The sequence below is a fragment of the Phoxinus phoxinus genome (assembly GCF_949152265.1).
Source record: "Phoxinus phoxinus genome assembly, chromosome: 13".
Lineage (NCBI taxonomy): Eukaryota > Metazoa > Chordata > Actinopteri > Cypriniformes > Leuciscidae > Phoxinus > Phoxinus phoxinus.
The window spans coordinates 24372271-24399885 of record NC_136888.1 but is presented as its reverse complement, the minus strand read 5'-3'; the positions used below and the strand labels follow the sequence as shown (position 1 = coordinate 24399885).

The 27615-nt window shown below is 40.1% G+C and overlaps 1 protein-coding gene across 9 annotated transcripts in view; it reads left to right on the top strand.

Moving 5' to 3' along the window:
* esrrga (estrogen-related receptor gamma a) overlaps nucleotides 1-26988 on the top strand; it is a 160407-nt gene extending 133419 nt beyond the window's left edge. For 6 of the 9 annotated variants that reach the window (XM_079632753.1, XM_079632752.1, XM_079632757.1 and 3 more), the window contains 3 exons: nucleotides 1981-2163; nucleotides 19235-19504; nucleotides 23224-26988. In XM_079632753.1, the coding sequence (XP_079488879.1) occupies nucleotides 1981-2163; nucleotides 19235-19504; nucleotides 23224-23468 (698 nt within the window). In that variant the 3' untranslated portion in view covers nucleotides 23469-26988. The remainder of the gene's footprint in view (nucleotides 1-1980; nucleotides 2164-19234; nucleotides 19505-23223) is intronic. The other 3 variants (XM_079632758.1, XM_079632756.1, XM_079632751.1) reach the window with 1 other exon arrangement.
* Nucleotides 26989-27615: the final 627 nt, after the last annotated feature.

Here is a 27615-nt window from a genome sequence, read left to right as displayed (position 1 = left end):
TTTTACTTAATGGTAGCATATTCTCCTGGAATACAATATGCTTTTATGCATGATAGCAGCGGAAATAATCTTAATTATTACAGTGGTAGAAATCATTTTAGGAATACAGCCCTCTGAATAACCTTCTGCCTAATCCTACTGATCCCTCCTTCCAGGTTCAGGCTTATTTCCAGCCACCGAGAGCAACTTATTTGAAAGCTTATTCTCTGTCCTGTGTCCAGCTCCCATCCACTTTCATTACTTCCTTTTTCCCCCCTTGCTATTGTATGTTAGCAAGATGTGGACTTCTCTCAGAGACAGTATAATGGGGAGGAGACGGACTACTCATAGAAAAATAAACAGGATGAATCTGTCGTTCTTCCCGCTTTTCAGTTGAAAGAGACATTTTTAATTCAAGTTTGTTTAATATAGAAGTAACATTTTTGGAGCTAAAGAAGCTGCATTTATATTACCACTATTATCATAATGTATTGCTCTTTTGAAAATATGTTTTGAAACAATTTTGAAGATTTATTTGGTTTTTACCCATTACCTACTCCGAAAATAGCTGTTTGGGGACATTTCCAAGTTTAAGACTTGCCTTCGCTTAGGTCTAAATTAAATTATGGATTCAAATATTTTTTTTCTAACATAAATCCCCACTGATGGCTTTTTATCAGCTGATAATCCAGAAGACGTCCACCCTTGCATTGGCGTACAGACAAATGTTTGGGTTTTGTGAGGCGTCCTCGTATTTTAGTGCAGTGTCCCATTAATAGAGGCTTTTATCAGTCTGTCTCTGAGCTCTCTGTATCTTTTCTCACTTTCCTTTCTATCTCTTTCTCTATTTTCACAAACAGAGAGGAATAGCCATGGTCCCAGCCTACCTGATTGATTATTTGCACATAACAAAGGCATGGGGTTTGGAAATTGGGTTGCATTGATTCTAATTAGGGAAACATTAAATAAGATTTACCTAGAGATAGCACTTACAGGCTCCCCCACTCCCTGGAGTAGCAGGGCTGGGCTGATTGATCCATTTCTTCCCCTCCTCCAACACACACACACACACACACACCTCAGAAGTTAATGCTTTTTAATTTAGTGATCCGTTTTGTCCTCGGACCTCAAACACAGATGCAATGGGCTTAAAGTGATTCATCTGGGCCTTGCAAACACACAGATATACACACAAAGATTGCAGTGCTGTATTTGGCTTCTGTCTGTCTATCATATTGCATTGACATAGATGATTAAACAGCAAATGAATTTCATTTAACTGTAAGGGTGTCGCTAATTACCTATTCCAATCTCCCTCACCTCCGCAATCCGATCTGAAATGTGTGTCCTTTCTCTCATTAGATTGACAGGATACCCCAAACACAAATCTTTATATGCACAATTCAGTGTAAACCACAATGAGAATCAAATAGATATTATTATTTTTTTAAATCTCATTTTCTACAGCAGTAGTTCTCAACTTGGTAGGTCACGGCCCCACATTTTATTTGTTTAATTTTATTTTTTTATTTTTTATTTATTTATTGCAGTTCAGTTTCATTTGGCCAACATGATTGCTTAAAAATCACAAATTGTAAATATATTTGATTTATATTTTTTTATTGTATATATTTATATAATATACATTTTCTTTCCTAAATTTAAACTATTTTGATGGGCAAAAAAAAAAAAAAAAAAACCTGGGTATTGAAGCAAAACAGGTTAAGAGCCACTCCTCTTCACCATCAAACTCTCTCCTAACCTATGAACAAAAAAAATAAAATGTTTTATTTTCGATTACAAATGACACCAGGCATTGATTCATAGACCAAAAACAGCTTTTTCAGTACCACAAACATCATCTTTCCGCCCAAAGAAAACAATTCTGCCAATATTTCATGTTATCTGATTGCTTTCTTTGCTACTGAACCAAACACTATATGACCTTGCTGGTATAATCCCAATCTGTTTCTTTGTTCTCCCCTCGGTGTTCAAATACAGTCCCCTTTGGCTGCCTTGCAGATAACAAGATTGTGTCTCACTTGCTGGTGGCGGAGCCTGAGAAGATCTACGCCATGCCTGACCCCACAGTGCCCGACAGCGACATCAAAGCCCTGACCACGCTCTGCGACCTGGCGGACAGGGAACTGGTGGTCAACATTGGCTGGGCCAAGCATATCCCAGGTAGGACATGAGCAGAGATACAGATTATATGCAACTACCGGTAAACTCTCAATGTGAACCGTGGATTGGATGTTCTGACGTTAGCCAGTTATTTTATAAGTTTGAACATATTTTGAAAGGTTACATAGGATATTAAATATAATTTTTTTTTTTTGAAAAATGTTAGAACAAAAAAGAAAGTAACTCAATAATACTTTGGGATCCAGAAGTCTAAAAAAAATTATATTAATTCCAAAAGAAATGCTTCTATTTCATCTCAAATTACATTATTAGCATTACAGTGAGTGAATAAGTTAACTGAATATGACATTAATTTCAGAATTTATTAGTATTTGTTTGCCATCGAAGTTATCCAGCATGATTTGAGAATGATCCAAAGATCATCTTGTGATTCTTGAAAGCAAAAAAAAAATATATATTATTGTTTTATATGTTCTTGTTTATATAAATATAAAAAACACATAACATATTTATTTATCATATTTTTTCTTTGTTTTACATTTTTCTGCATCCTAAAACCGTTTATTTAGTTTCGGATTTAAATTACATTTAAACCTGAAAATAAACCAATGTAGTCTCCAAATTTTGTATTCCACTGTATGTGCAAAAACTAAGTAAAGCACGTTTGAGTAATTGCTGTTTTCAGCAGGAGCAAAACACTATGCTGAAACAAACAAAGCTGTGCCTTGTCAATCAAGGACATTTGCCATCACCCAGGCCACCAGTGGCACAGTCCTTAGGTCAGCATTTTCCCACCCTCTGTGACAGCAGACAGGGATCAATTTGTTTAGTTTTAGCTTAATTCCTTCCTCAGTATAGCACGATATCCATAGGAGTGGAGGGGAGGCATTTTCGCCTGCTGTTTCGGCCAATCAGCAGGCTTGTTGAAAGGATTCCTGACATTAGCCATGAACGATAATGGCATGACTGACCATGATTGAAGTGTCCTCCCCTCCTCTCTCTCTCTCTCTCTTTCTACTGCTGCTTATTGCCCATCTCCACAAGACAGAATGAGGAGTTTCCAGTAATCTGCTTAACAAAGCCCTTCTTTTGCATTTAATCTGAGCCGGCCCTGGTCACAGAGAGTGGCGGCCCACTTCATCCCTCACTGTTTGAAAAGAGCTTCCCATAGGTGACTGACTCTGGAGCGAGAGAAAAAATGAGGTGAAGAGAAAGAAAGCTCTGAAATCAGACAATAGTAAGAGTGGTTAACTTGGAAAGAAAGGAGGAAGAGACTGAGTGGTAGTTTCACGCCACGTGAACATACTCGCATGCCCAGATTATTTTATGAGATTTATTCAACCACTTTTACCTACAAAAGAATCCAGCCTTTTAAGCAAAACATGATAGCACCTTGATTAGCTGCACAGGAAGTTGTGTTGTAGTTCCCTTTGTGCTGTAGATATGACTGTGCTAATACTGGCCCAGGGCAATAGTGCCACACAAGCCATAAAACGGGCTTAAAGCTCATCAGAGTGCCAATTTCCTGCCAGGCACGAGATGCAGGATTGGGAGGTTATTTCTGCTGCTCCATGCCAGATTGACCCAGACTTGCCCTGTGGATTTAATGGGATTTTCCCTGTGTGCAGGAAGCCACACCGCTGGAGCTTCTGGAATGTGGCACATTTATGTATATAGTATAGTATAGCAGACCATACTGTAGTGTATACTGTACTGAATGACACTACGCTTCGATTTTTTTTTTATTCATTAAAAGTTGCAGTAAAACATTTATGATGTCTTTGAAAGGTGTGTGTATATATATATATATATATATATATATATATATATATGTTTGTTTATATACTATTAATATAATAATAATATACTACTGTATAGTGTGGTGCAATATAGTGGCTATTATTCAGGCTCAATAATGTATGCTCGTCAAGCCAGTTTTGTGAACTTATAAGTTTTATAGTAATCAGTATGGGAATAAGTGTATCTAGACATTTCTGTTAAAAAAAATTATGCAAGGACTACATTTTCTCAGTTTATTCGTCATTGGCAGGTATGGCAACAAAACAAAAATCGGTATTTTATAGCACAGTACAGTATACCATACTGTGTAGAGTAACATAACGTATGAGTTTTCCTGTCATTTATTTGTCAGGCTAAGAAGTGTCCGTTATGTTTCAGTCTGTATATGAACTTCTGCACACACTCTGTGTGTATGCATTTGCACATTCATAGCTTTTTTTTTTTCCCCTGCGCAGTGTTCGTATGTGTTAGTTCTCTTCATAGACCGCGTCTGTTCAGAAAGCAAACAGAGGAGTCTCTCGATTGGCAGTGTACATTTGGCGTCAGAGTTCACATTCTATGAACGATTGCTCAGCAGAAGAGAGATGATTGTATGATTAGACCTCGGCAGGCAATTCTGTGTCTGTTTGAAGAGGAAGGAGCCCCCTCATCTCCGGAGCAGGTATTCCTGTGGCTCTCATCTCCTCCTGCTCCTTGCGCTCCGATTGCCACTGTATCCTGATGAAAATTTCCAAAGAAAAGTGCGAGATACAGTATAAAGTTCCATTCCTACTCATGACTTTTTTTTTTTCAATTATATATTTTTTTATTTACCCTCACACAATCAGACAGACACGCCAGGCCTCCTGTTAGCCTCCCCTAACCCTCCGCCACAGCTCCATGTGCGCATTCCTCTCTTTTCCGACTAGTTTATCTGTACGGTTTCTATGGTACAGTAATTTTTTTTAATCAAATTGATGAAGGCCTCCATTCTCCCCGAGAGCCCAAACCAATTTATGGCTCATGATACGGCGGCTATGTTGCTAACAGACGTAACAAACTGTCAGCCTCTCGCACAGAAGCTAATTTGAAGTCATTAGGTGTGCAGCGTACGGGCAACAATTTGTTACGGTGGTTAGGAGCGCCGCTGACATTTCTGAGCGCCTTCGCTTACGATCTGTCCTAGGCGAAGAGCAGGCAAATTGTAAACTAATTTAAACATCACTCAGTATTACTGGAGCTGCCGCTGCGGAGAGCTGGCGGATAATGAAGCAGTCTGTGTTTTGCGGAATAGAGTTAAAGACGCCTCGACGGCAGCTCCCTCCGCTGGCGGCGCAGACACGGACGCTCCTTTCTGATTGCTTTTTTAATACTTCTCCCCTTCTCCCTCCTCTGATCATTTACATGCTCACATAGGCCATGAAAACATTTGATATGGTTTACAAACACACGACGAGAGAGGGTGTCTGAACAAAACCCTGGCGTCACGCGTTCCTGTAAGCCTGGCATTATGGAAGACGGAAGGATTTGGAAATGTGATATTAACTCAATACGAGGGAGAAAAAAAGGCAGAAAATGACATAATGTGGATTAGGGTGAGGAATCTCATTTGCGAGATTAAAGCATTCAGGCTGTAATTTTATTTTAGCATTTAAGCCGCACGTGGGGAAGGGGAAAGAGCAAACGTTTGTAGCTGAAAAAGCAGGAGCGGGGAAATAAAACGACTTTTATCTGTAAATAGAATTAGTGTCCCTTCACACCGGCCAAGAGGAGTAGAGAGAGAGAGAAAATAACTGCTGTATTCAGGCTGTAATTGTTATTTTTGCGTTCAATCTGCATTAAGAGTAAGAGCAAACATTTGTAGCAGAATTTGGTGGGAACCAAAAACCTGCACTTTTATCTGTAAATAGAATTAGAGTCTCCTCGCGCCATCCGGGAGGAATCCAAATAAATGAAAACGTGCTGTCATACGGTTGTGACATGCCTTATCGTAACACAGCGGCACACAATGGAGGGCGGTCGCACTTGACTTGACGAGCGAGCTACAAGAATGGCCGGTGAACGGACCGTCGCTGGCTTTTTAGCATGACAGGACCCTCACTATTACAGGCCCTTTATGCAGGCTGAAATTGCTCAGGCTTCTCCCATTCTTGGTCCTATCTCAGGGACTTTCTCCCTTTCTTTATTTCCCTTTCAATTTTCACTGGCACGCGGATAAGCGTGTGCTAACACAATATGATTGAGCTGTAAAATGGAACCCTGTCGACTCTAATCTCTTTTATGTAGATACCGAGGTACTGCCACACTCCACTTCATTCCTCTGCCTCCCCCACCTCCATCTTTTTTCCCTCTCTTGGCTTTCTACACCTTCCTGTCCCTCTCTCCTCTGGCCTGGCCTGTCTCTCGCTCCCTCAATTGTCAGGGCCAGTGCATTCATAATAGGTTCAGGAGAAGGAGAGAGTCATGGAAGCCTGACTCCTACTCAAATATCTCAGCGAGGTTTCTCGGGGTATAATAAAACGATTACGTGCTTGCCGGACAGACGTGCCGTGGGATTAGCATATTCGCACGGGAACCTCGTTAGGGGAAAAAAAACAGGAGGTGCTTACTCAGTGCAATCTGTAGACATGATTGAGGTGTCATCATTATTGGTTGACCTGTGTATACGGGGCTTAGTGGCCTGTTCTGGATACGAACAATAGCAATTAAAGTTACACTGGCAAAGCGTGCACAACTGCCCCAAGGCTGCAGCCGTGAACGCAACATGTGTGGGGTTTTTTATGCTTTATTTATTTCATACTGGCCCTGTATCTGGCACTGGGTGGACGATGAGATGTCTTAATCAGGAGCTGAGCAAGGGATTTATCTAAAGCACAGGTTTGCTTTCTCCATGAGCCCTTTCCCAGCCTCTAATCTTCAGGATGGAAAAACACACTGGAGATAGAGGTCTTACAATCACTCTTGGCGTTGTAATACAGTGCAGAAATAATGCACATTTTACACCAGTGTTTCCTGTGTGAGTGTGTATATAACTATATATATATATATATATATATATATATTGTAATAATAATAACACAATAAGACTATATAGATATTTACTATATAGATAGTAAAAATAAAATATATTACCAAAATAAAAATAGTATTTATATGTATACAAACATTTAATATACAGTGTACAGAATATTTAAAAATATTATATTATATAGTTTTAATATATGTACATTTATTGTTATTATTAATATTTTAAATGTTATAACTTAATGCTTTTCAAATATTTTTAACTGAACATTACTTAATAAAATAAAAGTTATAAAAGTTTTCACTGTTATACGGTAGGGGACGCTATATTCCGCATCTTCTGAAAGAGCACTGAATCTCCTGATCAAAACACATGCGAAGAAGAAACAGAAACGAGCGATATCATATGTATGCATAAGTAAAATAACGCAATCCTCAACATTAAATGGCATATAAATCACAACTGCCTAACATTACCGCATGAAATGTTGACCCAGGATGAGGTATAGGACTGTGCAAGCTTTGGTGGTGTTGATGGACTCGATTTACCCCATCTATGTTTTGATCATCGTTCTGAATCCCATCTAGACATAGTCTTTGATCTTTGATTTGATTTTCTCAGCGTTTTGCTCAAAATAGTACTTTTTAAATGAAACTTACCCACATTCAAGTGTTTATATAAAAAAAAAAGACATTAATTTTTTCTCCAGCAGAGGGTCTGTTCTTTCTTTTGATTTATTGCATAGATTCTGGGGGCCATGAAAATGTTATGAAAATTATCAAAAATGCCAGCGGTGGCTGGCAACTTCTTCTTTTTTTATGCTGGCAGGGAAAGAGTTAAAAGACCTGACTCATAAGAGTCATTTGTTCATGAATCAGTCTTTATTTCAGTGCAACCATTGTTGATGTAATAGAAAGTGAAAGTACAAAGACGTGTTTATTTGACATAATTTCACAGTACATGGTCTGCTTAGCTCATCACATTCAGTTCATACTGCTGGCTCACAAGTTCTACTCATGAAAACACAGAGTCACGGCTCCATTCGCCTTTTTTTCTTGGTGTAGTCCCTCCCTCTTTCTCACTCCAGTCTCATTTTGACTGAATGTGCTTGCTAGTTTTGTCTCATTAGCTCTGTGAACCCACTGGAGGAAGAGCTAATCATATGTAAACATAATTATCTGCAAACTGGAGTAAGCCCTCTTATTTCTCCTCACTGATGCTGGCGTGCCTGCCAGTGCATTCCCAGATGTGATTTTTGGGACCCTCCTCCACTTCTCTGCCCTGGATGAGAGGAGAAAACCCATTCGTGACACCCCACCCCCACCCGATATTCCCACTCCAACCAATCTCTAAATGAGGCCTTGTCTGTCACCACCCTCAGCCTGACACACTGCAAATATTGATTAATAGATGCCCTAAGCTCCTTTTAGCAAATCAAATTTTCACTTTTAGCAGGGGTTTCACTCCTGATACATTCAGCAAAGTGAGACACACTAAATTAAGTCTGACACTCAGAGAAAAGGGCTCTACAGACAGAGCAAAGATAGGAGAAATGTGTGTCAGAGAGATGTGCTTTTTTTATTGGTGTGTTAACATAGTTCAAAGGTCATGATCACATAAGCTCTCTTCAATTGCATTTCTCGTTATTACTTTGAAGTGATATAAATCTGTAAATTGGTCATTATAGACAAAGCAGGGTAGTAGTTGGTGATGAAATGAGCAGTTGTCTTCTCAAGGTTGTGTTTGTGAGATTCTGTTCAGGGGAAGGCCGTGTCAGCTCACAAATAACCACAGCACAGAATACTGGATGAGTTCCACATCTTCATACGGACGTGCTGCCTACAGTCTGTGACATTATTGACTCGGGTGTCTGAATGATGCCCGACTCTACTTTTACCCCATTACACACAGATTTGTCCTTTTTGTGCATGTCGATATGTGGACTATGTGCTGCTTTTTCTCCACACTGATCTCTCACTCCATTTTCTTAGTGTGTGTCTCTGTCTTCTTAACCTATATTTGAGGATATTAATTACCTAAAGTCTAATTATTCTGAAGACAGTGTTTGTGAAAAGATATTTATAAATCATTTACTTTGGTCATTTTATAGCTTAGGACTAGGCCTAGGGATAGTTTATGCAAAATGGAAAATTCTGTTATTTATTTACTCACCCTCAATGTGTTTGTTGTTGTTGTTTTTTTAACAAAAGCAGGAATTTTGAGGAATCTTTAAGAAGATTGTCCTTATGTGAGTTATAGTGGCCATAACAAAGGCAACAATGTTATAATTGTGGTGTGTGTGTGTGTGTGTGTGTGTGTGTGTGTGTGTGTGTGTGTGTGTGTGTGTGTGTGTGTGTGTGTGTGTGTGTGTGTGTGTGTGTGTGTGTGTGTGTGTGTGTGTGTGTGTGTGTGTGTGTGTGTTTTATATTACATATTTCAAATTCAGGAGGAATTGATTATGTTAGTAACACATGATGGATGTCTTCAAGTGATTATTGCTCACCATATTTAAGCATTGATTTTCTTCTTGAAATTAATATAGATGTTCTCTTTTTTTCTTCATTTTTGCTAATAGACTATGTATCACAGATTATGGAGTGAGTGTCCATCACACACAATCCCCAGCCTACACCACACCTCACATGTAAACACGTCTGTCTTAGCCTGTTGGAAATCCAACTGACAGAAGTCAGATTTGCATTATGCTTTGCACTCACACTCACATTTGTTTTCACATGACAAAGCTCTGCATTATGCATGTTTATCTGTCCCCTCGCATGTCGGCCTTTATAAAGGACACATTTGCTTTTATAAAGGCCGTAAGAGAGCTGACTAGGTGTGACAGTAACCTTCTGGCCTGTCACCAGCGCTGCATTCTTACCAACCCATCAGGCCCTGTGTCTACCCCACAACCAGCGGGGGGCGGCCCTGTGTGATTGCCCGTTGAAAAAACAAGGCATTATTGCTCATTTTTCCCTCTTATTAGTTTGATTACATTTGCAAATCAAATCAATCCATCAGGCGGTTTGTGAAGGGCTGCGTCCTGCAATCTGAAAGGGCCTCCTAGTAATCTCCATCTAATAAGATGCAAATGTGTCACATCAGTAAGTAACCAATAAATCATTGCTGTGTCTACGCCAATCATTAACCATCAGAATGAACAGTCAATTTTTAGTATTTTCAATTTGTGATATGCTAGTGGAATATAAAGATAGATGGACGTAATTATACAAACCAAACTCTATTTCAGTCCCCTCATCTTCAATAGCAAATTTGCTGGGAGGTAGAACAGGCCTGTCATCATATTATGATTTTTTTTTTTTTTTTCATAGCAGTTCATGCAAAGTTCACAGACAGGCTCAAAATGGCCCTCCCCTGAAACCCCACCCCAAAGTATCAGTTCAGGGGTCCATCATCTCCATCAGAGAGTAAGCAGGAAGGAAAATGGGATTGGATTTGAGCTGTCGGCCGACGAGGAATTATAACCTTGTGTGTGTGTGTGTGTGTGTGTGTGTGTACACGTCCAAACGAGACTTTGAGTTAAACAAGCGGCCCTCGAAGATGTGCAACATATTGCCTCGGTCCTGTATGAGAGCCTAATCATGATGTAAATTATTATCGATGCGATGGCAAGGCGACACGGCCCGTATATGGTCATGCCCAGTGTGTTGCTTATGAGTAATATGATTGGCCATGTTTTTAAACAGAGAAAGTGTCCTCTCCACATAGTGAAAAATGCAGAACACTTCAGCAGTGCTTCACACGTGCAGATTTCACACGTGACATTTGGAAGGAACCTCAGAGTAGAATTGAGTCAATGACTGACACTTTTTTTTGTAACACTTTATTTTTATTTTTATACATACTACATGCATACTATAGTAATAACTCTATAATAAGTACAGTTAATTCATATTACTCAGTACTTAAGTACAATGTAACTACTTGTAAAGTTTAACATTTTGGACCTCTTTTATGATTTTCATCTTCAATATTATTTAAAAAAAAATGATATTCTTAAAAAGAAAGTAGTGTATTTTCTATTATTGATGTATACAATATATTAATAATATAATCATTTTGAAAGTAACCAATCCAAAATACAAGATTTGAATCTTTTAGTTTGATATTAGTTTGATTGTTTAAAATTTTATGAATTTTATATATATATATATATATATTTCCTTTTTTTTTTGTGGACACTTATTTATCATTGACCCATGTGCAGATCCTGAATGAGTTTCTAGCCAGTCCATATTCAAAGAGATTGAAAAGCAATACTGGTTCAAATACAGTACTCTCTCTCTCACACATGGACGTCTCAACATCTAAGTGTCCTCCACCTCATCACCATATTTCATATTTGAATGTAAATTCACATTTAAATGTCTGCTACCTTCAGTGTGTCCAAAATGTTCTCCCTTCCTTTTTTTCCTCTTCTGAATTTCTCTCTCTGTCTCTTTTGTTGCAGTCCCTCAGGTATAGAGAGTTTCCCTCCACAGAACCTCTTCTGTACTTCTAAGGCCGAAGAGCCATTGTGTCTTGCAAAACTGGCATCAGCATATTCCTTTTTGCCTCATTTTTTCCTCCCTGCATATTTTGCACATAAAATGCGGCCCTCCTCAAATAAGCCCTTGTGTTTATCATGATCGATGCTTTCATGCATTACTCTGTTATATTATTCTCTCTGTTCTGAAATAGCTATACGTCACAGTGTAGGTTCTCTCACGTCCCTTATTATATTTTAATTTCTTTGTGTGTGTGTGTGTGTGTGTGTGTGTGTGTGTGTGTGTGTGTGTGTGTGTGTGTGTGTGTGTGTGTGTGTGTGTGTGTGTGTGTGTGTGTGTGTGTTAAATGTTCACCCAGTTCTAAATTTGCAATTTTTCTTTTGAGAAACATATATATTTTTTGTACATACGGTGAAAGTCAATGGGGTCCAAAACATGAACCTATGGACAAAAAAAAATACTGAACCATTTTTTTGTGGGTGACCTATTCCTTTAAGTGCATAAATGGCCATCCTACCTCATTGTCTCACTGTTTACTCACCACATTTACAAATTCCCAACACCCGACTTCTTCCTTCACACGCATCGCTGCCTTATTTCCAATTGCGTAATCAAAACGCAGCTTTGACGGTCGCTCGCGCCGGACGCTAAACAACATTTGGGTTTGTGCTGCGGATTTATAGTTTATCTTTATCTGTTGCTTCATCTGTGGGTAGCTATTACGCCAGCCGGGCCAGCTTATTGTTTGGGCCTGATAGATCTGTGTGCAGTCCATCACTTGGAGCCGTGCGCCCGGAAAGCCATCGGCCCGCCTGATGATGAAATACGAGCTATCAGCCTCAGTAATGGCTGTAAAATTTCATAATTACACGGCCTTTATTACATTGCATAATGACCCTGAAGCAGTATGGAACAATTAATTAAGATTTTCAGCCGTGGCTTTTGCAGAAATTAAAAGGTGCTCATTGCCGTGGAATGGGGTAATGTCTTGTCTCGGAAGCATTAAGGCGCGCTTTAAGCGCGAGACTGTCTGCGTGCGTCGTTGACGCCGGAGTGTTTGTGGAAATGCGGGACATTCCTCTGCTTCTGTTTGTCTGGCCGGATCATGTTTGAGAGAGACGCTAATCCTCCAGTATGAAATTAATCCATGCAGTCAGGCCTCTATCGGAAAGATCTGGATGATTTTCCCCCAAATTTAATCTCCGCTGATAAGCATATAAATAAAATGCTGCAGTAATCGCAGTTATTCCATGGTTTGGAGAAGAATGTATCATCAAAGATTTTTTTCTTCTGTTATTTTTTTTTTCACAACGTCCAGATGAGATAGGGTTTGTCAATACAGCCTCGTAAGGGGCTTTATCGATCAGCATGGGAAAACAAATGAATCCGTATAAGTATTTGCCCCACACCCCTCCCGTATGCGCACACACACGCTCTCACGCTCCTGACTATATGCCGTGGCAAACTAAGGGGGCGTCTGAGGCTCAGACTTAAGCCCTTGCCTGGTGCATCCCGTGGCCTTTACTAACACATCCTTTTGTGCCTGATAGAACGACGGCATTTGCGTTCGACGGACCTTGCCAGCGGGAGCCGATTCGACCCCCGTAGAGGAGTCGCACATCAAAGGCATCCAACTGGCGCAGGAGTGAGGCGGAGAGCTCTAGAGCTCTGTGTAAACTACACTAATACCCCCTAATAGGAATTGGACAAAACTGCTGTCATTCCCGCAAACACACGAAAACCAGGAAGTACAGGGATGAGCCGTACCGAACCCCAAGAGATAGAGGAAAAAGGAGACATGTTTATTTTGTCTTTTGCCACATTATTAATCTCATTAGTTCAACATAACTTTTCTGAAAACAGAAATCCAAATCCAAGTCAATCCTGAGCTTAATAATAAAACCCTTAAGAGACACCTTTACATTCACCAACCTTAAGAGACTCTGGGGAGAAATAGAGAAAAGGTGTAATTAAAATGTAAATATTGATATTTCATTGTTGGAAATGGCTTTTCGCCGCTGTGGTTAATGTCACTCCATCTGTGGAGGCTCTGCAATGGAGGCTTTATTACAGTCCGGGGAGCTGCCGCCCTTCTCCGCGGCCGCCACCAGGGCACATGGGCTTGTTGCTGCCTCGTTTCCATATGCAATTAAGTGGAAAAGTACAGTCCGAACTGTAATCCATGCTATCTTAACCAGCTGTCTGGGTATATTTAGAATTAATCTCCACCACCAATCGGCCTTAATGTATGCAATTAAGAGTCTGCCGATTGCTAATTAGGTGCATTAGAATCAAGAAGCCGTGCCAACGTGACGATGCAGCATCTTCTCTGCTTTAGGTGGAGCAAATCCTGAAAGACAACAGCAAATTAGTTGTGTTATTAGTTGTGTCCTCATAATATGGAGGAAGATAGTTTTATTTAGACTAATATGCACCAATTAATTGAGCACAATACATGTATAGTATAATGACAATAAATAGTACATTTTTCAGTAGTCTAATGACAGTTGATAACCTTTGACCCCATTGCTTTACCCTCCTACAGAATTAGCCTTCCGCTGATTGCTGTCGATTTCAAAAATTCGTCTCAAAACGGAAACAAAATAATAAGTGGCAAAAAATACCATTCCATTTTTTCCCCAAAGAAAAGCCTGCGGGAAAATCACTCAATTCTGTTTAACTCTATTGAATGGTAGGCCAGAAGCCAGCAGCTGTTTAACACTGTAGCAGTGCACATGTGATCACGGTAAACGCTGTACGGCAGCATGCCTCATACTGACAGGCGAATATTTGCTTAGCCGCTAAATGGATGTGGACAGCTATGGGGGTGTTAATGTGTTTTCCTTCCTAAAAAGTGTGATTTTTCCCTCTTTCTCTCTCTGACTGGTGTTGTTTTGTGGAGATGAAAGGCGGCCGGTGATAAAAGCAAAGAGGAGCGCTGCTGCGGTTTGTGTGTATGCGGCTCCTGTCATCACTTCCCCTGTGTCCCCCCTCCTTGCTGAGGTTGGAAGGGAGACTAAAGACCCGACTGTTTACACACACACAGAACACTCTTGTTTGCCTTTTCATGTTGTTTTTGATTTGTGCAAGACTTCTGTGGGCTAATATTTGCCATGTCTTTTGGTGGGAGTTGTTCTGGTGCAGGAGTTTTGCAGAAAGCTGGTTTAGCTGGTGAGGGAGTAGCGTCTGAGCGCCTCGCTGGGGCAGTAAATGGACAGACAGTGACTGGCATGGTGGTTGTTCCTGTCTCACCATGGACTTTGGCATCATTAGCCTCACCACAGGCTTATCTGTAAGCTTAGAGTAATCACCAATCAGCTGAATGTATTCCAAGGAAACATCCTTTTCATGGCTTGTTTGGAGATTGATGCTACAAAGGATCTGTTTTAGTGACTCAAATACACAATAGTACAGAGGTGAAAAGAAATGGGAGGGGGAGGTGGTTAAAAAGATATGATATATTATCAAATTAAATAATAAAGAAGAAATTAAGCAGTTTCATGTTATATATATCATCACGAATACTGTATGCATTGGTATGCCAGCAGGTGGCAACATGTCTTTTGAATGAGTGAGTCATTGAATCATTCATTTAGTCGAATTTGTTCAAAAGCACTGATTCATTCAGGAGCGAAACAAGTCTTTATGAGTGAGACGTAAAATCATTTTCTCAAACGATTCATTCAGAAACACTGATTGATTCAGGAAAGAAACAAAGCTCACTATTATGTGTTGCTCTGGTTCTGCTGTGGGTTAGTGTGGAACTTTTTCTGTTCGTGGAACAAAACTACACAATGTAACTGGTAATATTGTTTGAAATGTAAGTTAATCAATATTAACTTATTGTTTGTTACTGAACTGCAGTATGAAAGCAAAATTACTCTCACAATTGTGCTGTTTTCCGGATATTGTGAAAAGAATTGTAAGATGTTAATACATCTACTACTATAGATTGTAAGTTTGTTGTTGTTGTTGTTGTTTTATCTCTTAAGGCGATATGACAACTTAGACTACTAATATTACTAAGTCTCACCTTCGGTCTCCCCAGCACTATTTTTACAAGTAGATTAGTCACTGTGTCATCATCGTCTTGACAAAGTGTGAAAGCAAATAGAGTGTCTATTCACACAGGAGCTCAGGAGGGAACCAGGATATGTCAAATAAACATCCAGTGCAGTCTGCACGCAGAATAGAACTGATTCTCATTGCTCAAGCGTGTTCATTTACCCTGAAACCATGAGAAAATAAGCAAGGGGTGTTGCTTAAAGTGAGACGGAGGAGCTGAGCGCACGTGTGTTTATATGATGGCTAAACAGCGTTGCTGAGGTGAAGTCTGCCTTGAGGAAGACGAGGAGAAGGAACGACTGTGTGTGTATGTGTGTGTGTTTGTCTCAGCGGGCTCTCTCAGTGTGTAAACGTGCAGTCAGAAAAGATTTGGCAGACGGACGGCCGGTGGTTGCTGTGAGGCCTGGTGGTGAGCAGTCCTGCCCGGCAGGGGTTAACTTCGCATGGCTGCACCGCAGCCTCTTTCTGTCAGCCTGTGCTACACGCTGCTCCAATGCTTATTTCTTCTGAAAAGCCACTGCAGGTTTCACAAGGCCTCAGCCATCAGATACCTTCTACTGGTGTAACCTTCACAGATCCACATACTTAGCCTTTCCTCCCCATCTAGCTCAAAGTGCATCAGTTTACTGAGAGAAAAGAGAGAGATAGAGAGAAGAAGAGAGATTGTGCCAGTGGCAAAGCCCCTTCAGTCCTGTTGGAGAGAGAGGGAGTCTGAGCTCTGAAGCTGGTCTCCGGGCTAAGAGAGTTAAATTGAGAGGACCTTACTGGAGATTGAACGCTGGATCAGATAATGCCTGTGTGTCATCAGGATGGGGCAGTCTGCTTTGTGTCTGCCAAATAAAAGAGACTGTTATCCAGAGTTACATGGCTTGCTTTTTCCAGCACAGAAGAAACGAGGCAAATTATTAAATATCAGAATATATGTTTAACAATTAAACATTGTTATCGCGTGTGTGTGTGTGTGTGTGTGTGTGTGTGTGTGTGTGTGTGTGTGTGTGTGTGTGTGTGTGTGTGTGTGTGTGTGTGTGTGTGTGTGTGTGTGTGTGTGTGTGTGTGTAGACAGTCATGCCTTGTCTAGTGTCATGCCTGCACCGAGTCAATAAACTTCCTCTTGTTACAGGAAGTCCTTTGGGGAAAGAGTTGTACACATTTACCACAGCTGAAATGACAGTGACGCGCTTTATTTCGGCTCTTTGGATCCTTTCTCACGCAGCAAAGCATCTAAAGGTGAACCGTAATCACAGTCGCCACTGAGCTCTTTTGTGAAATGAAATAACAGATGAAAAGAAGGGGAAAAAATGCATCTTTAAAGTTTGCCCTCGCGTAAATGTCAATAGAGAACCTTTTCCATCATCAGCAGTAAATTCACATTGATGGCTCTTTTCTTCTCTCTATCGATCCGGCCATGAGAACGTAGATTTGTATCTGTTAATTAATGCGTCCTGAAACAGCATTTGTATTAATCAGGGAGATAAGAAAAATTGGATGCCTGCACTGGCATGACAACCGTAAAAGCGCGAGCCCCTGATAAAATCATTGATGGACCTCAATAAAGAGGGAAAAAAAGTTCTTCCTTCCACTCAATAAACTAATCATCCGGCTTTTAATTATTCTGCGGAGAGATGTGTGGAGATTGGGGAATGTGTAAATCTAATTATTTACTAACAGCAGTGGCTGAGAGGGAGGGCTGGGAGTGGCACAGGGGGAGCTCAAGGCGATGGGCTCCGTCCATCTGCCACTCCACAACCCCCTCCTCACCCGCCCCTGCCTTTATTTTGTCTCTCTGTTTGTCCCTCGTACGCTCATTCTCTTTGTCCCTCTGCATCGCATCTCTCGTTCTGTCTTGATAAATAGTGCCTTCAGTCAATCCATCATTCATTGGACTCATGATAACCCTTTTAAATATTTCTGTTCTAGTGGTGTCACCAATCGTGCAAAAAATATCTTTGATATTCATTTCTTCCATTGGTTGGACAAACAGACCCTAAACTCACACCATTGGCTAAGCTAGTGTTGATGTGTCAGGCTGGTCGGAGCGACAGCGCCACAGCGTTTATGTATTTTTTAAATGAATCTCGTAATGGAGAAAATATTAAACATGAAATACTTTTATATATCCAATCAATTAATCAATACAATATAATTTATAGTCAAAATTATGCTTATGATTTAATATTTTTTATTTAGAATGAGTGTTGCAGTTTGACTCTGATTTATGTCGGTGGATTTTTTTACCAAATGATCAGCAATCTTGCATGTGCCTCTAAGGAGGCCGAGAGAGTGTGATCTTATTTTTAGCCAATGCCACCTTTCATTGAGGCCAATGTCTTCATAAGAATGCAGCAGTCTTGCATTAGACCCCCTTAAGAAATTCTTGGCTTAATCCCTTTTGATGATTTTATTAAGTAGTAGAAGATGGCGGTGCCAACTGGCATTGAGCACACTAGCACCAGCAGGCCAGGGGAGGCACCAACTGCTCACCAGCTCTTAGTCTGCCTCTAATGAGATCAGAGATGTTAACAGTTTGGGATAATAAATTAGCGGTTGGTATAAACAATAGCCTGAAACCTATACCTAATGAGCTCCATGCCATTAGCGATTAACTCACAGAAAGAGATTTCAAAAAAGAGAAGAAGAAAAAAAAACGAGCGAAATTGCCTGCTTTCTCTGAAGGCATCTCTCCACAACAGATGTTGGTGAGCATCTCTTTCCTCCCGTTCCCCCGCCACCCAGATTAGCCCCCTTGCTGTCGCAAAAAGAGACGCTTCATCTGTTCTTGGAAGAGCAGAACGAGTGAGATGAGACGAAAAAGGTCCAACTCCAACAGGTGCTGTTTTGCCTGTCCCTCTCCTTCAGAGCTCAAGGATGGCTCTCAAGCACTTATGCAGTTTTATTAAGATTTCGTGCCCTTTACAAGCTACTTTTTGTCTGCCTTGGTTTCGAAAAGAGTAAAAGAGAGGGATTTTGAAATTAACCTCTTATTTCCCTTCACTTAAAACGTTCATCTGACCCAGTAAAATGTCAGTTGACAGAAATTATTGAAACTTTAACACTCAATTTGAGGTCCCTGAATAGTGTGTGCATCAATCAGAAAATCTTAGCATTTGAAAGTCATTGCATTTATTTATCTTCTTATACTGTAGTTGAGGCATAATAGTATTAAGAAACATCTTTAGGAACACCTGGTACCTCAATAATAAGTTTGTTTCTCAGACCCCAAAATGAACATGAACATGAGGGTTAAACTCCTTGTCTCATGGACAGACAAAAGCCATGTGATTGTCAGTTTCAAATGGCATTCATGAACATGAACTCCACGACTTCCTTCACTTCCAGCAAAAAGACGTGAAAACTGAAAAAAAGTGTGTGCAGAGTAGGGGGAGGAGGAAGGAGAAGGAGTTTGAGGCAAGCAATTAGTCTTTCAGTTGGTGTGATGGGAAGAATTGATCCATGCTGCATGTTGGGGGAGATAAGGAGTGCCCTCCCTCAGGATGCCCCCTGGCCTGCAGCGCAGCAGGAGATGAGAGCCAAGGCTCGTGCTAGGTGCCTCAGCTCACTCCCACTGGAGTTTTCCTCTGTAATACACCTCTAGAATGTCAATGCTTCCCACTAACACAACCAGAAACTTCTGGCAATGAACTGAGCTTTAATATCGTATACCGCGTTGAATGTTGATTTGAATCTGAGCGTTCATCGTTGAGTTGAACAAAGCTCTTTCTCTCGCTTTTCTCAGGGTTTTCCACACTCTCGCTGGCGGACCAGATGAGTCTTCTGCAGAGCGCATGGATGGAGATCCTGATCCTGCGTGTAGTCTACCGCTCTCTGTCTTTTGAGGACAAGCTGGTCTACGCTGAAGACTACATCATGGATGAGGATCAGTCCAAGCTGGCCGGCCTGCTCGACCTGAATAACGCCATTCTTCAGCTGGTGAAGAAATACAAGAGCATGAAGCTGGAGAAGGAGGAGTTCGTCACTCTTAAAGCTATAGCCCTGGCTAACTCAGGTAAAATGAGCAGATGTTATAGATTTCATTCAGAGCAGGCACCACATTTGGTTATAAAACGTTCATGCGGTCAAATCAAATTTCCAATGGACAAAAATTCTGGGAATTAAAAAAAAAATTGGTCAGTGGCATGACACCCAATATTTGTCAGAATTTATGAATATGGTAGCAATTTATTTTACATATTATATTATAATACATATTTACCCCATTTACATACTATGTACTTATTATCGTAATTACAATAACTGGGTAATAAGTAGGTACTAACCCTGAACCTAACCTTAACCCACTTTATATTACCCAGTACTTTCTTAAGTACACTGTAAGTACACGCAGTACACATACTTTAAAATAAAGTGCAAACATGAAGGTATTCAAAAATAAATTATAAAAGCAATTTATACAATGAATCATTATTACAATCATACATGAAAATGAGTCATTACATTTTTCAAAAACATATGAAACCAACATTAATAAAGAGTAATTTTTTACTATTTATATGTCATTTAACCCACTTCTAGCTGTCATTACTTTGTTTTTATTTACATCAACTTAAATATGGTGTCTGCTCTGATTAAAGTCTACATTCTATTGTAATTTACATTGTTCAAGGTGTCTCTTTTTTTCCTAAACAATTATTAAACAAAATAATTCACAGCAATCCTATTGCAAATGAAACGAGATGTTGTGTTTAACTTTAGCTTAGCTTTTAGCTTAGAATTACACTTGAGGCCTCTTGAATTTCCTGTCATCAGTTTTATTTTTTCATCCTCTTAATAGGATTGGCTGTTGATTTTTTTTTAAATCAGCATAGAAAGAGTTAAACTCACTGTTTTGGAATGTTAAAGACAGATGTAGCGATAGAATTGTTCAGGCACAGTTCAAGAGATATCTTAATATCTCAGTCTTTCTTTCTCTCATGTTTTCTCTTCTTCAGTTCACTCGCACACACAACACCACACTAAACCGTGTTCCCACCCTTCCCCGCCCCGTTTGAAATCCTTCAAAAGCACGGCTGCGGCCCTTCTCCGAATTAGCATAAGTCTCTGCTCAGATGCCTCTTAAGTAAGGAGCCCATCACTATGCACCTGCATGTCAATAACAGGCTCTGATGTTGTCCGCCATCGACAGTCACGCCATGGCCCTCTGGCTCCCTTTGTGTTGACCCCATCTTTGAACTTTATCTTGGTTGCTGGCCAGTAGTTTTCCCTTTAATTACAAGAAGGAAACTGTCAATAAAATCTGTTAAATGGGACGCAATGAGCAGCTTGAATGGGAGGGCGGCTATTTGTTCAAATTCTCCAGCGCTCAAGGTATTGACAGTTTGTTTTCTGGGGCCATATGTGACGATCAATCTCCGGCTGGGCCTGGCCATGCTGAAAAATGAAAAAGCAGATTGCTCTTGCTCGCTTGCGGGTGACGGCTCGCAAGTTTGGCCCCGGCCTGCAGACACCGGGGGCCGTTCTGCCTAAAGTGCACCCCTGAGAGAGCGAGAGAGCACGTGACTCTTTTGAGAAATTAATTTTTAATTGATTCGACGATTAGCAGTTCATCTCGCTTTGTCGACGTGCGTGTCAACCTGCCAAAAACAGGTAAAAGTGATCGATGAGTGGTAGATTTATTCAAGCCGATGTCGTCTTCTGTCCACGTTTACGCCTTTTTATATCTGAGGCATACACAATGAGACTTCCTGTAGCCTGATGCTTAGGCTAATCGCTAGTCGCTAGTTTTTTTTCCTCTCGTTCTCGGGTGTCATTCTCTGTATTTATCGAGACTTTCTCTCTGCGGCTTTTCTCTGCACTCTTCTCTCAGGAGACACATGCATCATGTCCGATTTCAAAGGTGAGCCATTTTGTCACTTCTTTTTTTGGTGGAGAGCAGAGTGTTTCAGACGGCTGCTAAAAAAATGATACACTCCACCATTTTCTAAAGCCCTGAGGTGCTGGGTATTTCCACTCAGATCCAATGTATTTCACAGTCTTTCAATAGACTCAGTATTGCTCAAGCAATCGATGTCAGAGTGACATTTTTTACTATTTTTCTGAAAGCTTCATGCTGCAGTTTATCTCATTGTGGTGCGTGTTTCTTTTTAAAGGACGTGGTAAAAATGTAAGTAAATGGATCAGTAAAGCAGTCCATGACCTCTTATATCTTCAACCGATTCAGCCATTTACTGACACGATTCCAGTGTCATTCTAGGAAATCCTAACAAATGTAAGTCTAGTGAAGACTCTTTTTGATAGTAAATTTGAAGGCACAAATAGTGTGCAGAAAATATGTGTTTTCCGGAACGGCCTGAGTTTTTCCGCCGCCTCCAGCGGTGACGGTGAGATTGATAGGGCAGCTTGTGTGGAAAGGTGCAGGTAAGCACTTTCCTGCCAGGGATTTCTGTCGGATCACAGGTCACTTTTCAGATGGCCAAAGCCCATGTGACTGATGGACGAGACCTCGCTGTCTGAATTCTAGATGGGCTCCAGACACTGAAGGGTTAGGATATCGAATCGCAGCCTGAAGCACGCTGACGTTTGTCCCGCTGGCCAGCCCAAAGGACAGATGGTGCTCTCCACTAATAGAGGAACCTCACAGGGTCTCACTTTTATCAATACTTGACCATACAATTATTATTTAACGTGTATGTATCAATTGATTCGAGGCAATGCATTGATTGTGACATCTTTGCCAAAAGCCAGCGTGCATTTGGACATTTTATCCGGAGGGAAAGGGATCGGATCGACACGCCACAGTAGAAAACCGAGTCAATACTGTTGGTGGAGTCAGTCTATAAAGAACAAGTCAGACAAAGCACGTTCTTTACCATTGTGATGTGATAAAACCATCAGAGCACTGCGTAGTAGCATCCAGTGCTTGGATTAGCTGGAAAAGTGCAACTATATTATCCACTGGAGCACAACACAGCAAAGATAGTAGCTGCCTGAGACTAATTGCGTTCTCAGAGGCACGTCTGTCGCGGTGAACGGGCGTGAATGCTGTACTAACGAGTGCAAATGCAAATGCAGCCTGTTTGACATTTCTGGCAGACAATGCCAGTCAGGCTGAGGTATTGTTTCCTGACTCGAGCCTCTGTTTCTCTCGCTCAGACAAGTGCCATATCAGCTCTCCTCCAAACACTGTTTCTGTCGCCCGTGCCATTCATCAGTCCCATAGAGAGGCTTGTAAACACGTGCCGAGGACAGTCTCAGCGTTTAACACTCAAGTGTGTCTTTAATCACTGGAGAATGAGCTTAGGGCTGGCAAAAAACCATGAGTCACATTCTTTTAATCCCTCTCCTTTTGCCAGGACTTCATCCTCAGGTTTCCGTCAGCCTGAAATGGATTTTAAAAAAAGAAAGAAAGAAAAGAAAAGTCCCATACAGGACTAGCATCCGGGAATTGTCGTGCCTGTTTAAACTAAAGGGGGCCTGCTTTGATTTTTGAGCCAAGTGGATTTTGAATTCATATATACTATATATATAGTTGAATGAAAACTGTAGACACTAACATGTCTTATACCTTTACATATTGCTAAAACTTTAGTAGTAGCAAAACGTATGACTTTTTTCCCCTTTGGTCATGTCATAGTAAAAAAAATCAAATGATGTGTGATTCATTGTTTTATTGGGTCTGGAGGAAAATGCGAAACCTGAATTTGTTTGTTTCCCTGAAGTTATTTCTAAAGCAACTCATCATTGTCCGCTGAATAATTGTTTTCCCAGATTCCATGCATATAGAGGACGTGGAAGCTGTGCAGAAGCTCCAGGACGTGTTGCACGAGGCCCTGCAGGACTACGAGGCGGGCCAGCATCCGGAGGACCCGCGCCGGGCCGGCAAGCTGCTCATGACCCTACCGCTGCTCCGGCAAACCTCCACCAAGGCAGTGCAGCACTTCTACAGCATCAAACAGGACGGCAAAGTGCCCATGCACAAACTGTTTCTGGAGCTGCTGGAGGCCAAGGTCTAACTCCGCCCCCCCCGGCCCGCGTTATACCCACAGAGAGCTGGAGGGGGTACGTCACTGGCTCCGCCCCTTCACCGGGCAGACACTGACTGACTCTCTGCCGCTGTTCGTGAAACCTTTGTCTATAAACTTTATCAAATAATAACTAAAAACATAACCGTAATGGTACTTCTAATTACTGACAATGATACGTAAATATAAGAATGATTTAAAATGTGATTATTGAGAAAAATATGAAGTGGAAAAAAAATGACTGCTCTCATTATTCAGCAGTGGGACTTGAAACCAGCCGTTGACTTGTTCTTCTCGAAAATCTGATGCTGAGTTTTTTTGTGCTTTTGAAACATTTTGTTGATTTTCAAAAGAGAATTACTGGAGCCGAGAAAGACCAGCCCTGCCAAAGGAAGGAGGTCCACCCGATGGACACCAGCAAGAGAAACTTTCCCCAAACTGTACCGTCCAGCTTCCATGTTGCTGAAGGATTCGACCCTCTTTACCATACGAGTAGTGACTACAGTATATGCAGTATTACATTAGAGGTCCTCGGAGCAGTTTAACAACGCGATAGCCAAACGGAGATTTTGAAGAAGCTGCTCCTCACCATTATGTAGCCATGCGGATTGATCATGTGTGTGTCACTCCCTTGTCCTTTTCTTTCAAGTCTTCCAAACACGTCTAGCCTCTTTTAATGATTTCATTTCAATCTTTTCAGGGAATAGCCGAAGCTTTAGTCTCTCATGCAATACTGAGCAAAGATGAATCGCAGTGGTCAAGGAACAGAATCATTTATTTATTGACTTTATTTTATTATCTTTTATTCAAGTGTATTTTTACTGTACTGAAGGATGTAAATATATGGTATGGTCAACAAACACAATGTTTCTTCATATAATGTTAATAATAGATCGTTATGTTTTTCTACCGACCACCGTGTTGCGCGATTTACGAACCACGAAGATGAAAACCTGCTATCTTCTCTAAGCAATAGATGTTTAAAAAAAGTGGAGGTGTATATGTATGCAATTTTGTTTGCTTTTTTTTTCTTAGTGCCACACTTACTTGGGAAAACGAATTTCCAGAAAGCTTTCGCGTTTCTGTCTGTGCTTGTCATAAGATGATACATTACATACACGATGTGGCCAGGAGGACCATAACCATTATCTCAAGTCAATTATATATGCATATATATTAACTTCAGCCTCGAAATTCTATTGGCGTTCTTTCATACTGAAGCAGTATTTGAACTTTAAGCAAAATAGCACTTAGGGAAGACGGAGAATCATCGTAGATTTAGTTTCACGATGGTCCTGTTTTTTTTGTTTGTTAATTTTTTAGTGCCAGAGATATCATACACGTGATGTAATCTTCTTCCAAATGACATTTTTAGCAGAGAGGCTCGAGTATCAAAGCAAGCGATCCACAGCCTTCATCAGAAATATGTCAGTATTAGTATGGGGTATTTTCTGAATATTCTTAAGCATTGTATATTGTAAATGAACAGATTAAAAATCTAACCTAAGACATTTTATTGGAACAGATCAAAGAAAAAGAAAAAAGAATGAAAAATGAACAAAAAAAAAATGTAGTTCAGCTTCTTGGTGTTTCATGTCTGCTGTGTTTTTTCTGAAACATCTTCAGTTTTTTCCCCCTTTCCTCTGTCACACGCAAAAGATGTAGTGTACTACCCGTGGAGATCGCAGGTCTCTCTGTTTCAGTTTGTCTTCTCTTTCTTTACTAATTTTACTTCATTTTTTTAGAGACAGGGTAGAATTAGAGACAATACTGGATGTATGAATCCTCAGGAGCAAGATGATGGGTTCTCAAATAACCTTCTGAAAAAAGACTCTTCCTAGTTAACGCTAGATCAACGATCAATATAATCTATGCTGATATATAAGTGAATATTTAAAAGGAGGTGCATTATATGTACAAGAGACCATCTGTGTAACTCCGATCTTGTAGACTAACACTGTATATCATAGGTTGCAAAGAAAAATATGCTTTGAAATAGTACCTCTTTTTCTTTCTTTCCCCTCTTTTTCTGATTTTCCTTCTCTTTTAACAAAATGCTGTACATAAGGCCTTCATGCTGAACTCCATTGGTATATATCTTGACTCTTTAAGGTTGCAAAGGGAAGAAACATTTTTGTTTGTTTTGGTGTAAGATCGGTTTTCAAAACTATCACTTTGACTTTGTGTGCTTAATAAAAATTACGGAAAAAAAATCTGCAAGAACAGATCATTTTTTAAGACGAACGGGGAACGATGGTTTTCTTTGTTGCTTTTCTCAGTCTTGTTCTATAAATACACTGTATCTATCATTAGCTATTCAAAACTCTTAATAGATTGTGCTTTGGAAAGGTTAGTGTAACGTGACTAGATCTTATCGCTCATGGCAACTCATCAGATGGTCAAAACATGGGTTTTGGGGGTGGTGTGTGTGGGAAGGAGGGGGGGGGGGTCTTGCTGTTAAGAAGACTTTAAATTTTCTCACGTGATCAACTCCTGGCAGATGAGGTGCGGTTTTCTCTCAAATTTTTTTCCTTCCTTTTTTTTTTTGTGTTGTCTTTACTCTACTCTGAGGTGATCACGAAGGAAATGAAGCGGTATGAAACCAGCTAAGCTTTCTAATTCTGGTCAGTTTTGTAAGATTTCATTCAAAACGAGAGCAAGTGGTCCTGATCTGCACTCAGTCTTTCAGATATGCATTTTTTTCCAAGTTGCTTTTAGTGCACAAAATGAAAAACAAAATACTTATATTACACGTTCTGTGTAATTTTGGACAAAATGGTACACGGACCTCTCGAACCATTTAAAGACAATTTTACTGTCTTTTAACACTCATCTATTCAGCATTGAAATCAAAGTGTAATTAATCCGTACCCACAATGACTTTTTTTTAGAGATATTTTCTTATTTAAAGCAATATTACGGTACGACGTACAGTTGTTGTACAATGCTATTCAATTAGTGATCAAATGCTGTATCTATTGGACTATTTTGCAAATTAAGGATTAATGATGAGCAAATGTACAAACAACTGCTATTTTTCAATGTTGAAGATATTCTAGGTGTTGGTTGTATTTATTCATGCATCGACGCGTCTGCCAAACGCATCTAGGCTTCCTGGCAGTCTAAAGCAGTGAGGGAAAGGACAAGATCCAGAAAAAAAAGGAAGGGGAAAGAATAAAAGAGCATTTGAGAAGCTTCTATGATCAATATGATAATGATATATTTCAACCCAGCAGTTGCTGAAACAACCTGTAGTGAGAATCATGTCTGTAGTTTTTAGATGTGCTCCACATCGGTAAAACTATTAACTGTATATTTTTGTGATGTGCATCATTACAGTGTGCTCCAAACAATATGTCCATTTGTGTAAATGTATTTATTTTACATTGTATATATTGTTCAATGCAAAAAGAGAGACCTATGATTCTGTAACTACGATCAGTTCAGATGTGTAACTCCAATTATGCCTTTCAGGATAATAGTAGAGCAATATTAAACATGCTTCCAGTTTTGACTCGGGCTGTGTTTACTGTGTGAGAACATGTTTTTCGGTTTTTGACTTTTTTCTGTATAGACTCCATGATGTGGGGTAAATGTTCAGGCCATTTACATTACGAAACCTGAGACAGTTGTTCATCAGTACATGAATACGCCTATATGCTCTTGAAATTCAACACTGATAATAATGGGAAATCTTTCTATTGGAATTATTTCTGTAGGATCATGTGACACTGAAGGAGTAATGGCTGCTGAAAATTCAGCTTTGCCATTAACTTACATTTTAGAATATATTGCAATAAGATTGAAATATTACTGTTTTCAGTTAATTTTTCATCAAATAAATGCAGGCTTGCTTCATTAAAAAAATGTTTTTAAAACATCTCACCGACCCCAAACTTAGTAGTGTATTTATAATACACTGTATCAATAACATTAACCTTTAACTTCCATTGTGGCATATATTGTGGCTTTTTTTATATTAAAATTGGTCAAGTGAGAGTTTTCAAGCTACACTGTTACAAATCAGAAACTCTTGGTCACACTCTTGTCAAAAACATTACAGATTTTTAATTATAATAAGTACTTTCCTGTAGGGGAAAAACACTTGGATTAAGAAAATTGTGAATATATCAACTGA